Source organism: Manis javanica, chromosome 5 (assembly GCF_040802235.1).
Source record: "Manis javanica isolate MJ-LG chromosome 5, MJ_LKY, whole genome shotgun sequence".
Taxonomy (NCBI): Eukaryota; Metazoa; Chordata; class Mammalia; order Pholidota; family Manidae; genus Manis; species Manis javanica.
In genome coordinates this window covers 91,531,657-91,543,794 of record NC_133160.1, presented here as the reverse complement: position 1 = coordinate 91,543,794, position 12,138 = coordinate 91,531,657, and the positions used below count along the sequence as shown (strand labels likewise).

Genomic DNA, 12,138 nt, shown 5'->3' with positions numbered 1-12,138 from the left:
GAATCTGTTCTTTTAGTAAGAGCACAGAATCCATTTGTGGTATCTGCTCTCAGTTGGGAAGTTTTACCTACACTCGGATTTTGTATTTCAAAAAATGGGCTGTCTATAAATTGACATGATATAGTGTGAACATATTTATCATTTTCTCAAGAAAAGGAGTTCTGTGAACTGTTCCTATTCCATATTGTGTAAAAACTTAGAATATGTTTAGCTTGGGCTTTTCTCCTAAGACACTTAGATTTTTGAGGAGTCGAGGTTCTGAATATAGCGAGAAAGCAGCAGCTTTGGTGACAGGCTAATGTGGAAGTTTGCTGGGCTTTTGTGCCTGGGTCCTTTTAACTTGGTCTTCAGACAAGTGATTAAACTATGCTGCTGCTCAGCAGCTTGACCACTGAAGCATTTATCTCTCTCTTGTCTGTCCATTTCCCAGAAGATGAAAAGGCGAGGCGAGAAGTGTCTTCCTGGACTGTAGAAGGTGATATTAACACTGACCCATGGGCAGGTTATCGATATACTGGTAAACTCAGACCACATTATCCACTGGTGAGTAAATAAGGTAATAAAAATTTAATTTTCTTTTAAATCAACTTTCAGTTTCCTAAAAATGATACTTATAATTTGTATTCCATTTATAAATCTTGTAATCAAGATTAAGTTTATATTTTAGCTCTTTAGTTTTTATGGTACATTATGTGGAAGTTAGGAGTAATTGGCAGTCATGGAACAGGAGAAAAAAGTTTAGATGAAAGGATTAAAACACTCTTAAAAAAAAGAATGAAGGGCTCTCTTGTCCCCTCCTGGCATGAGCCAGGAGCTGTTTCCTCTCACTTTATTTCTAAATAAAAGCCTGTACCTTGCTCTCCTACCTTGGGTGTTTGTGAAGCTCACTCTTTGGCTTCGTGACCAAGAACCCCGGCATCAATAGCACAGAGACAAAATGTAATAAATTGAGCAATAAAAAGTCTTTTGAAAATACACATTCCAAGAAAGGGAAGTGTGGGCAATCTCAGAGAGGAGGAGGTGCACCCCCCCAAAAAATAAGAATGAGTTAGAATAGATATTTTCTGGCTGGCACAATGGAAGATGTATTATAATCTTTATAAATAATTGATTAACTTGATGTATTTCTACCTTCACTTAAATATGGAATTTCTGCCACTCCTACCCTTCCTGTGTTGGGGCAGACCAATCTGAGTCTTAACATAATAACTGACTTGAGTTGAAATCTATTTGTCATCCTTAAATATTTAAATTCTTTTCACTGATGGTTTTTCTTTCTATAAAAGGAATGCATCTTTAATTTTTCAAAGTTGTAAAATATCTGTAAGAAAGTCTCTTTGCTCCTGCGTCCAGAGACGTGGCCAGGAGTATATTGGTGTATATTTACTCTGAGACATTATTACTGGTTTTGGTTTGCCAGTTTGTTTGGAACAATACAGGCGCCTAGTTGTCTGTATATAACCTTAAATCCCGATGGCCTTGACCACTCTCTCCCTTTCTTACCAAATATTCTAAGAAAGGAGGTGGCATTAGCCCTGGGAAAGCAAATTTTTAATCTTCATGAAATAGATACGATATTGAAGATGTCACTTAAAACTTTTTTTTATTTAAATGAAATGAATGCAGTTTAATCTTTAGTCCTTCTCTTCCCATTTTTATTTTCTTTGTTAGTAAATTTTAGTAGTGAAAGCTGCTTTGTCATTTGAACTGGTTTTAACTAACTTCTTTGGTGTTTTTAGATGCCAACGAGGCCAGTGCCAAGTTATATTCAAAGACCAGATTATGCTGATCACCCTTTAGGTAAATTCTGCCATGCTGATTCTTCATTTTTCAGTGTGTGGGTTTGGCTGCTGAAAAGGAAAGGAGTGGTTGTTTTTTTCCATAGAAATTTTTCAGTGCTGGATTTCTAATAAATGTAAACATGTTTTGTTAAGACGTACTAGAACATTTGAGGGAATTAAAGATTCTTTCCTCTCATTAGAAATCTACCCAATTCTGAAAACATTGTTCATATAGCTGTTAAAAGCTGCATTCAATGTAATTTATTTTGTGGTGTTAAATCAAGTTCTCGATTAAAGAAATAGCTTTGATTTTAACATGTTCTCCCTTAATTAAAATAATACCTGTCTAGATAAAAACTACCTTTGCTTTGTTCCCTAAATCATATTAAGTTCTTATGAATATAATTTTAAAATTTAGTTGAACTCCACTGTTTCAGGCAAATTGAAGGAAAAGATAGTCTGAATGATAGATACTGTTGAGAATGTATAATTTCATTACTCTGTATTGAATATTCTTGAATAGTTATAAATAATTAAAAATACATAGAAAAAATAAATTATAATAGTCTGAAATGTTATACAGTGAAAAGTAAGTTCACTCTCTAGATGTAACTACTGCTAACAGTTTCTTGCAGAACTTAACAGAGGTATTTTCCATGTATATATCATACCTCCTGTCCCATCCCCCACCAGCCCCCCAGAACACATAAAAGGAACAAATTATATGTACTTCTCACCTTGTTGCAGTCTCCTAGTATATCTTGGAAAAATATTCCATAAAAGTTCATATAAAACCACTTCTTCCTTTTTAATGACCTAAGTATTCCATTGTGTGGGTGTTACAGTAATTTCTTAAACCAGGTTCTTGCTGATGTATGTTTGGATTATTTCCAGGTCTTTACTTCTTCCAGTTTGACCCCAGTAATTATTCTTGTAACTACATCTTTGTGTTCCACAGGTTAATTGCCTAAACTAAAATAGCTGGATCAAAGGATACATACATTTTTTATATTGAGAGAGATACTGCAAATTTCAGAAATTTTGTCAATTGTTACTCCCATTTAAAACATATGGGAGTGTCTTTTCCTGTATCTTCCTCAGCATAGCATGTTTTTACGCTTTACGATTTGTTAATCAGAAAGATGAAAAATGGTATTTTGCTATTAATTTACCTTTTTAAATTTGAGTAAGTTTGAGCATCTTTTTATATATTAAAAGTCATTTGTATTTCTTTTCCTTCTGAACTGTCTATTCATAGCCTTAGCCTTTTTTTTTTTTTTTAACCTTCGTGAGGCTACTAGTTTTTTTCCATACTTACTGGTAAGTACTCTGTCTATATTATGGAAAATAATTCTTTGGTGTATGTGTTACACATATTTTCTCCCAGTTGAACACTTGGTTTTTTTTTTTTAATAACATTATGTTTATGACAAACTTTCAACATTCTTCCATAGTAAAATTTATCAGTGTTTTGTTTTAAGGTGTCGATGGCTTTATGACCTAGAAAGGACTTTCTGGCTCAGAGATTTAAAAAATATTTTCCTGTGTTTTCTTCCACTATTTTTATGGTTTCACTCTTTTTGTGTGGTGATGAAATTTTTGATCCATCTGAAACATTATAGGAGTTAAATAGGGATAGAACTTAATCATTTTCCTAGAAGAATATCTGGTTGTCCATAATTAGTTATTTTAAAAAAATCAGTTCTTAGTGATTTAAACTGCACCCAATATCATTATATTAAATATCACATGTCTTTGGGTCTGTTTTTCGTCTGTTCTGTTTCATTAACCTATTGTCTAATCCTGTGCCATTGCCAAACTCTTATTATTATTATAGCTGATACAATGTTTTAATATTTGGTAGGCCTTGTTGCCCCCACCTTTCCTCTTTTTCAGAATTTTCCTGGCTATTGCATGTTTGTTTTTCCATGGGAAATTTAGAATCAGCTTGTCTGGTTCTAAAAAATATCCTTTTGCCATTTTTTATTGGGGTAGTATTAAATTTATAGACTAATTTTGGAAGAATTAACACCTTTTCAATATTGAGTCTTTATAGCCAAGAACAGGGTATATATTTTTCTATTTTGTAGAATTCTCCTTTTATGTCTTTTAGTGGTATTTCAAATTTTCTTCATTAGGTCTTTTATTGTTAAGATTATTCCTGGATACTTTTATCTTTTTAAGTTATTCTTATGAATAATATCTTCTGTTGCATTTTATAGCTCATTGTTTGTATATAGGAAAGTTATTGATCTTGATATATTTATTTTATAGTCTGCCAACTTGCTGCATTCTTTTTTCTCATCATTTATCAGGTATTCCTTGTTCTAGAGATATATAATCACATCTGAAATTGATAGGGATTTTGTCCTTACCTTTCTAATTTTGTCTTACTTTCTCTTGTTTAAGTTACATCTGCTAGTATTGTCAGAACAATGTTAAATAGTGCTGTTGACAGCTGGCATTCCATGATGTTGGTCCTAGACTTGAGGTTTATGTTTATCATGTTAAGGTGATAGCTGACCATGTTATGTTATTATCTTTCTAGATGATTATTTATTATTTCTTCCTTAGTCTGTAGCTATGATGAATTATATTAACAGATTTGTTGGTACCTATTCTTGCCTTTCAGGCTCGAGCTGAGCTGCTGTCACCAATATTCTTGCCTTTCAGATATGAATCTCACTTAAGTCATAGTTTACTATATGTTTTATGGATTCTGTCTGATACCTTATTTGGAATTTTTATGTCAGTATTTATAAAAAGGTTTATGATTATATTTTTTGTCACATTTTGAAATTATACTGGCTTTAACACTTTTAAGTATATGAATAACTTGAATTAAGTGAATTTTAGTAGAAAGGATTCTTAGGGCAGTATTTTTCAAACTTTATGATCTAGAGTGAGAAGTGTATTTTATAACATGACCTATGTATGTATGTATGTATGACCAGTAAACTGTTGTTTGTGCATACTTTTATGCAATAGTGTTCTGCTTCAGTAGCCTACTTGAAAATTAATATTGTAAGTAATCTGTGGTTAGTTGAAACTGTTTCATTTACCCCTTGTTTTTTTTTTTAAAGAACAAGGTTTTTATATTTGTCATTTTATTTTTAAGTATTATCATAACATAGGACAAAGTTTAAGGCTTTATATAAAGTTAAAGCTCTTATTGTGTGTCTGTGTGTATAAATTAGCAGTCAAACATTTCACAAGTCCACTTAACCCTATACCCTGAATTATATAGTTTAATATTGTCTGTTCCATTTATTTAATTTAAAAAAGTGTTAGTCATAGCCCACTAAAGGGTCACAAAGTGCAGTTTGAGAAACACTGGTTGAGGTTGCTGTTTAAAAAAATGTATGTGTAATTGATTTATCAATTGTGAATATATAGTTGCTTCATAAGTGATGATCATGAAAGCAGTTTGTAAATTGTATGGTACTATTCAAATGTAAACCATTTACTCACCTTAACAGCACACTGCCTGTCATAAGTACTCCATATTGACTCCTTTCTAATAGATCTGGAAGTTGTTTTTAAGAATTTTTTTTGCAAGTTTCTTCTCATGTTGAAAATATTTTTTCATAAAGTCTGACCTGGAATGTCCCAAATTATAAAATACCATTGTGTAAAATACTGAAGCTTGACTTTTATTATGTCATCAGGGAGAGAATTATGCTAATAATACACATCTTTTGTTCACTTTGGTTTTACTCACTGATTTTCCTTTCCAGGAATGTCTGAATCTGAACAGGCTCTTAAAGGTACTTCTCAAATTAAATTACTTTCAGCTGAAGATATAGAAGGGATGCGACATGTATGTAGGGTAAGAGTTATTTTTTCCCCATGGGGTCAGACATGTTAAAGCAGTTACTAGGTGTGAAATGGATGATTTGCTAATTTACGGAGCAGGTGTTATATTGTAAGACTACGTAAGACAAAGTATTACATTGTAAGATATTGTTAAGACTAAGATTAGCTTTTCAGTACACTATTGTTTGTGCATAATTTTATGCAATAGCTGTTTTCTGTTTAAATAGCCTACTGGAAAATTAATATTATAAGTAATCTATGTTTCAATTTTTTTTTTAAAGAACCTGGTTTTATATTTTGTCATTTTTTTTTAAGAGTCATCATAACGTAGGGCAAAGTTTAAGGCTTTGTTTAAAGTATAAAGCTCCTTTTGTGAAATACTAGACATTGGTTCCCCCTTATCCATGGTTTCAGTTGCCCATGGTTTCAGTTGCTGTGGTCTTCGCAGGTAAAACTTCTGATGTATCATCAAAAGGTTAATAATAGCCTAACTCTATGTCACAGTGCATATATCACTCACCTCACACTATCTCATCTCGTAGGCATCTTATCTCATATCATCAAAAAAAAGAAGAGTGAGTAGAATCCAATAAGATACTTTAAGAGACCACATTCATATAACTTTTATTGCAGTATATGGTTATAATTGTTCTGTTTTAGTATTGTTAATCTCTTACTGTGCCTACTTTATATATTAAACTCTATCATTAAGTATGTATGTAAAGGAAAAACATTATATATAGGGTTCTTTACTATCTGTGGTTTTAGGCATCCCCTGGGGGAATCTGGGACGTCTCCCCTGTGGCTAAGGGGAGACCACTCTACCTACCAAGTGTGGTAGTGGCTGGGACTTACTAGGTGAAATTACATGTTTATATTTTTCTAAGGAAAAATAATTGGTACATTGGTATTGTTCATTTAGATGTGATGCTTAAAGTTTTTATTCAGTGCTTAAAAGTGATTCGGTAGTAATTTTCTTTTGATAATCTGGAGAAATTTATATTTCTATCACTTATTTGCTGTGATTCTTGGAGGAAAATCATTCGTCTATTTCTTTTATCTCCCTTCTGATTATAGAAATGTGGGAAGACTCAAACCTCCGTCAGTTGATTATTGTTTTGATTACTCCAGATATGCATTTTCACATAGAAATCAGTCAAGTTTACTTATTTGCAAAGCTATTTGCTAGTTAGCCCAATTTCTTGTATATATTCTCTCTCTTTCTCCCTCTCTCTCTCTTTCTCTGTCTCTCTCTCTCTCTCACACACACACACACACACACACACACACACACACACACACACACACACACACACACAATTTATTGATGGATGTTAGAAATACAAATAGTTTGAAAATGAAAATTCAGGATTATAATATTCAAGGTGAGATTCATCTTATGAATCTCCTACAAAATCTAAGATAATACAAAGGATGCAGGTTTCTATTTCTCTTTCATTTCTTCTTGAATATATGAAGGGTTTCTCTTTTCCAGCTTGCTAGAGAAGTATTGGACGTTGCTGCTGGGATGATTAAACCAGGTGTAACTACTGAAGAAATAGATCATGCTGTACATTTAGTAAGAACTTTACTTTTATGTTTTTGAAAATTTTTTTCACGTTATTAGATATTTTAGACTTCTAAGAAGTAAGTTCTGAAGATCTAAAGTAATGTGCATGGTTAGGCTAATTTAAAAGTAAATTTTTACTTTTGTTTCAAGTATAGAAAATACTCAACAGTTATTCCCATCTTTGAGTATCAGTAATATTTAGGTCTGAGGTGAGTTTGAAATATTTTGTATCTGGGACTTTACACTTCATAACATTTTCAGTTAATAAAAATGATTAATTTTATTAGTGCTTCAAATATATCATGCCACTACATCAAATATTCTGAAGTAAAAAAGAATACAACTTCTGGAACTGGATTAATAGAAAAAATATTCAATTTCATATTCACAATAAGGCAGTAAAAGACCAGATAAATATTTATAGTAAACATGGTATAGGGATACCTTTTTAATAAAAATTGCCTATCCAAGGGGACACCTTAAAAACCTAAGCAGATATATAGTACACACATTACATGCATAGATTTTTCACAAAAGAAGGGTAACAACTAATAAATCACGTGGAAAACTAATTAAAATTGCTCAGGTAAACAATGTAGATCAGAAAGACTCACTAAATTAGTATTTTTAAGATGTTTATACCCAGTGCCTATGTGGAGGTAATGAAACTGATGCTCTTTTACATGATGGTGACAGTGTAAGTTGAGACAACCCTTTTGAGAGGAAATTTGACAGTGTCTTGAGCTATAAAATTTTTTTATTTAGAATTTGTAAATCCTGATTTTGGGGTATTGTTCTACATGTTACATAGCACATAGAATATGCAGTAATAGCATTCTAAATGCTTCCTATGGGCCAGGTGCTCTTTTACATGCTGCTTTCACTGATTCATTTAATCTCCCCAACTTCATGAGGTAGATGCTCCTGTCATTTCCATTTTGTAGATATGAAAACTGAAGCAAAGGGATTAGTTAGTTAATTTGTCCAAGTTTACACAACTTGTAAATGATGGAGTTGGCATTTTCAGTTAAGACAGTCTGCTCTTGTATGTCTTGCCTGCTATTTATACTGCTATGACAAATATAGAGGATATCATTAAATGAGGGGAAACTCACAAGTAACTATTGGTTGTAGAATTTTTTGTAATTGAGGAAACTTTAAATTTCCAATAATGGAATCACAGTAAATGGTATATTCCACAAGTTGTATTATATGCAAATATTTAAAAATTGTTACTTTGAGGATTATGTGAGGAAAAAAATTAAGTATGTTATGACTCATTGTGTAAAGACATTCAAGTAAAATAAGACTTATTATGGAAAACCAGATCATTTTCTTTTTTAGAGGTTTCCTTGTTGTTCCATATGAATATAGTGATTAAAATGCCTGGAAATACTTTATAATCTCTAAATGATACTAGTATTCACTTTTTGGTCATATGGATATAGGCTTGTTTCTATGTAAGAAATTACAATTACATTTGAAGTATGTTACTATTTACTTTAAATATTAACTTTAAATAATATGTTTTTCATAAGGAATAGTTAATTCCAAACTAGTATATCTTCATATAGTAGCATTTGTGTATATTTGTAAATATTGGTAATAATGTGTATTTGTTTTTTCTTTGAAATTACTAGTAAACTGATTTGTCTACATTCTGTGACACAAGATAATATCTACAACAATTGCTAAAATAAAATTAAGCTTTTCATTATGAGATCTGTATGATACATTTTTTCACTTTCTTTGAATTTTAAAATCTGCTTAATTGCATATAGATTAGTTTTTTCTTTTGCACATTCCAAATTATTTTCTCTGTATTTTAATTTATGTAGGCATGCATTGCAAGAAATTGCTATCCTTCTCCCCTGAATTACTATAATTTCCCAAAGTCTTGTTGTACTTCAGTGAATGAAGTGATCTGCCATGGAATTCCAGACAGACGGCCTTTGCAAGAAGGTGATATTGTTAACGGTAAGAAATATGTAAGTGTGACTTTTGCCACCACAAGCAAAGAAGCCATTTTTATGGCTCTAAGATACTTCCTGCTTAAGAGATCTATGGTGTATTTGGTACAGCATGTATTTCTTTAATTTGATTATAGTAAATAGGTGAAATATGTCATTGAAATGTGGAAGTAAGGTTGATTCAAGTGAGATTTTTTCTTCTTTAGTCCACTAATCGTTTTGAAGAGATGAGGGCAGACTTCTCTTACAGATAAAGAGAAATCTTTAGTAATATATAAAGACCTTAAGAAAAAAACTGTAAGTCCTGCAGAAGTGCCTCCCTCCATGTAAGTTCAGAAAGTGGCCTTAAGGACCACTATGTTAAGCTTTCTTGGGAAGCTGCATGTGTAGGGCAAGAAGCTACCATGACATTTCCCTCTGTATTGATGAAGAAGGCTCCCCTAGGTGGTAGTTTTTTTTTAAATTGAGGAATCATTAATATACAATCTTATGAAGGTTTCACACCGGCAACATTGTGGTTTCAACATGCACCCAGTATTATCAAGTTACCCCCACACCCTATTGCAGTCACTGTCCGTCAGCGTAGTAAGATGCTATAGAGTCACTACTTGTCTTCTCTGTGCTATACTGCCTTTCCCGTGCCCCCGCCCCCCAACATTATGTGTGGTAATCATAATACCCCTTAATGTCCTCCCTCCCCCACCACTTCCCTTTGGTAACTGCTAGTCCCTTGTTAGAGTCTGTGAGTCTGCTGCTGTTTGGTCCCTTCAGTTTTGCTTTGTTGTTATACTCCACAAATGAGTGAAATAATTTCATTCTTGTCTTTCTCCACCTGGCTTATTTTGCTGAGCATAATACCCTCTAGCTCCATCCATGTTGTTGCAAATGGTAGGATTTGTTTTCTTCTTATGGCTGAGTAATATTCCATTGTGTATATGTACCACCTCTTCTTTATCCATTCATCTACTGATGGACATGGGTTGCTTCTGTACCCTACATGTATTTTTAATTTAGGTGAATATTAATCCTATATAAGTAGTCATATAAATAATGACTTAGGAATATATAAGTAACCATGTATCTTCAAGGAGCTACATATGAAATGAGGAAGTGTGAGCCCGTGTTAGAGGCTCTGGAGAGCACACCAGCTCTGATGGTGGTGAAGAATAGCAAATATTTTTCTGTTTACTGATTTGGTAGGAGGAGGAAAAAAACTTATTAAAGATAAGTAAAAGTATTTTCTGAGTAATGTTGAAATGTAGTGAAACCCTCTATTAACTGTTACTAACTCAGGTTATTAGTCTTGCATTTTTTTATCTTGGATACATTTTCTTCTGCCATAAATTATCTAATTACTATTATAAGCGTATAAAGTTGTATGGTCATGTCCCTGTTCTCCAATGAGTTTAGTTGTGTTAAAAGACACAAGGAGTGCCTGTTGGCTAATAACTATATGTCTATTGGTGTCTACGTTAAGAATGCAGAAGTTTTCTTTCTCATTAAGCTACATGAAGCTTTCCTATTGGAGAAGAAACTTGACCTCAAATTTGAAATAAAAACAAATATTACTCTGTATTTTCACATTCTTTTGCAGTGGACATCACTCTTTATCGCAGTGGTTACCACGGGGACCTGAATGAGACATTTTTTGTTGGAGATGTGGATGAGGGAGCACGGAAACTGGTTCAGACCACGTATGAGTGCCTGATGCATGCCATCGATGCAGGTTGGTGTTGGGACTGCTGTGTAGCCGGGTGGTGAGTGACTGGCCACTGCACTGTGTGTCCTCCTCCCTGCCTGGGTGCATTCTGGTTTTTAGCAGTCACGGGTTTAAGGATGATCTGGGAATCTCCTGAGGAGGATGGACTGGATTATTGTGTGTCATCCTTTGTCTCTTCTGTGGTTTAATCTTCTTGGCTTTGTCTGATAAATGAGGAGGAATGTAGAAATAGTCCTTGAGTGTACTTTTTTCCCTACTTTATTATTTTGTAATTATAATGTTCTCATTATAAAAACTTGTTCACTAGATTATGAGAGAAAAACGAATGATCCTCCTTTACACTTGTCTGTCTTCTTTCCTTTTGGTATCTCTCTTTTCTCCAGAGATACCCACTTTTAACGTTTAAGATTTTTTCTTCCCTGTGCATTTATTAACACACACACCTATGTGTATGTGTTTAGTTAGGTTAAATGGAATCATGATATTTGTCGTATTCTGTAATTTGGTACTTTTCCAACTAATATCTTTAAGATCTTTCCAGATTACCATATGTACCCACATTCAAATGTCTATCCATTCCTTTAAGGCTGAATATTTATTCTGTAGTATAAAAATTTCTAGAACTAACCCCTTCATGAATTTGGTGTTTTCCAGATGTCTAACTATTGTAGTGAGTAATATCTTTTGGTAAGTGTGTAGGAGTTTTCTCAGGTTGTCTGTCTTTGTCCATAAAAACAATTCCTCCAAGCGTTTGTTTGTTTGTTTGTTTATGGTATATCTTGTGAGGAGAGAGAAGGAAAGGCTTGTGGTGAATGTTAACAGACTATTACTAAAAGGACAGTTTGAGGACAAATAACATTTCATTTGAAATCCACAGCATTTCAACTTTATTGTTCAGTGTATTATCTGTCCTGCTCCATCCTCCTCAACCCCAGCCCCCAAAATAAACCTGATACATCAACAAAGTATTGGACAGGACATGGTCCTTAGCTAAACATAATTATCTCTAATAATATAGATGCACTATATTATTTGTACTGTTTTTAGTCCACCTAAGATGTGTAAAAGATGATGAAATTTTTACTAATTTAATAAGGAGTAAAAAATGAAAGCATGTGATATTTTCATTTATCAGTATGTAAGATTTCTGTTTATTTATTATTCCCTCTTGATTATTTTAAAACTTTAATATTCCTGGTATTGTGAGATGAGAACTTGAGTGTTTAGCTTCTCATTTATGGAAACTTTTGTTTTAAATCTTAAGGTTTCTGCCAGATAATG

The 12,138-nt window shown here is 32.9% G+C and overlaps 1 protein-coding gene across 1 annotated transcript in view; it reads left to right on the top strand.

Moving 5' to 3' along the window:
• The window catches only part of METAP1 (methionyl aminopeptidase 1), a 56,990-nt gene that overhangs the window by 34,750 nt on the left and 10,102 nt on the right, over nucleotides 1–12,138 (top strand). The window contains exons 3-8 of the mRNA XM_037020182.2: nucleotides 431–543; nucleotides 1,740–1,800; nucleotides 5,519–5,610; nucleotides 7,093–7,176; nucleotides 9,006–9,144; nucleotides 10,732–10,863. Coding sequence (XP_036876077.1) covers nucleotides 431–543; nucleotides 1,740–1,800; nucleotides 5,519–5,610; nucleotides 7,093–7,176; nucleotides 9,006–9,144; nucleotides 10,732–10,863 — 621 coding nt within the window. The remainder of the gene's footprint in view (nucleotides 1–430; nucleotides 544–1,739; nucleotides 1,801–5,518; nucleotides 5,611–7,092; nucleotides 7,177–9,005; nucleotides 9,145–10,731; nucleotides 10,864–12,138) is intronic.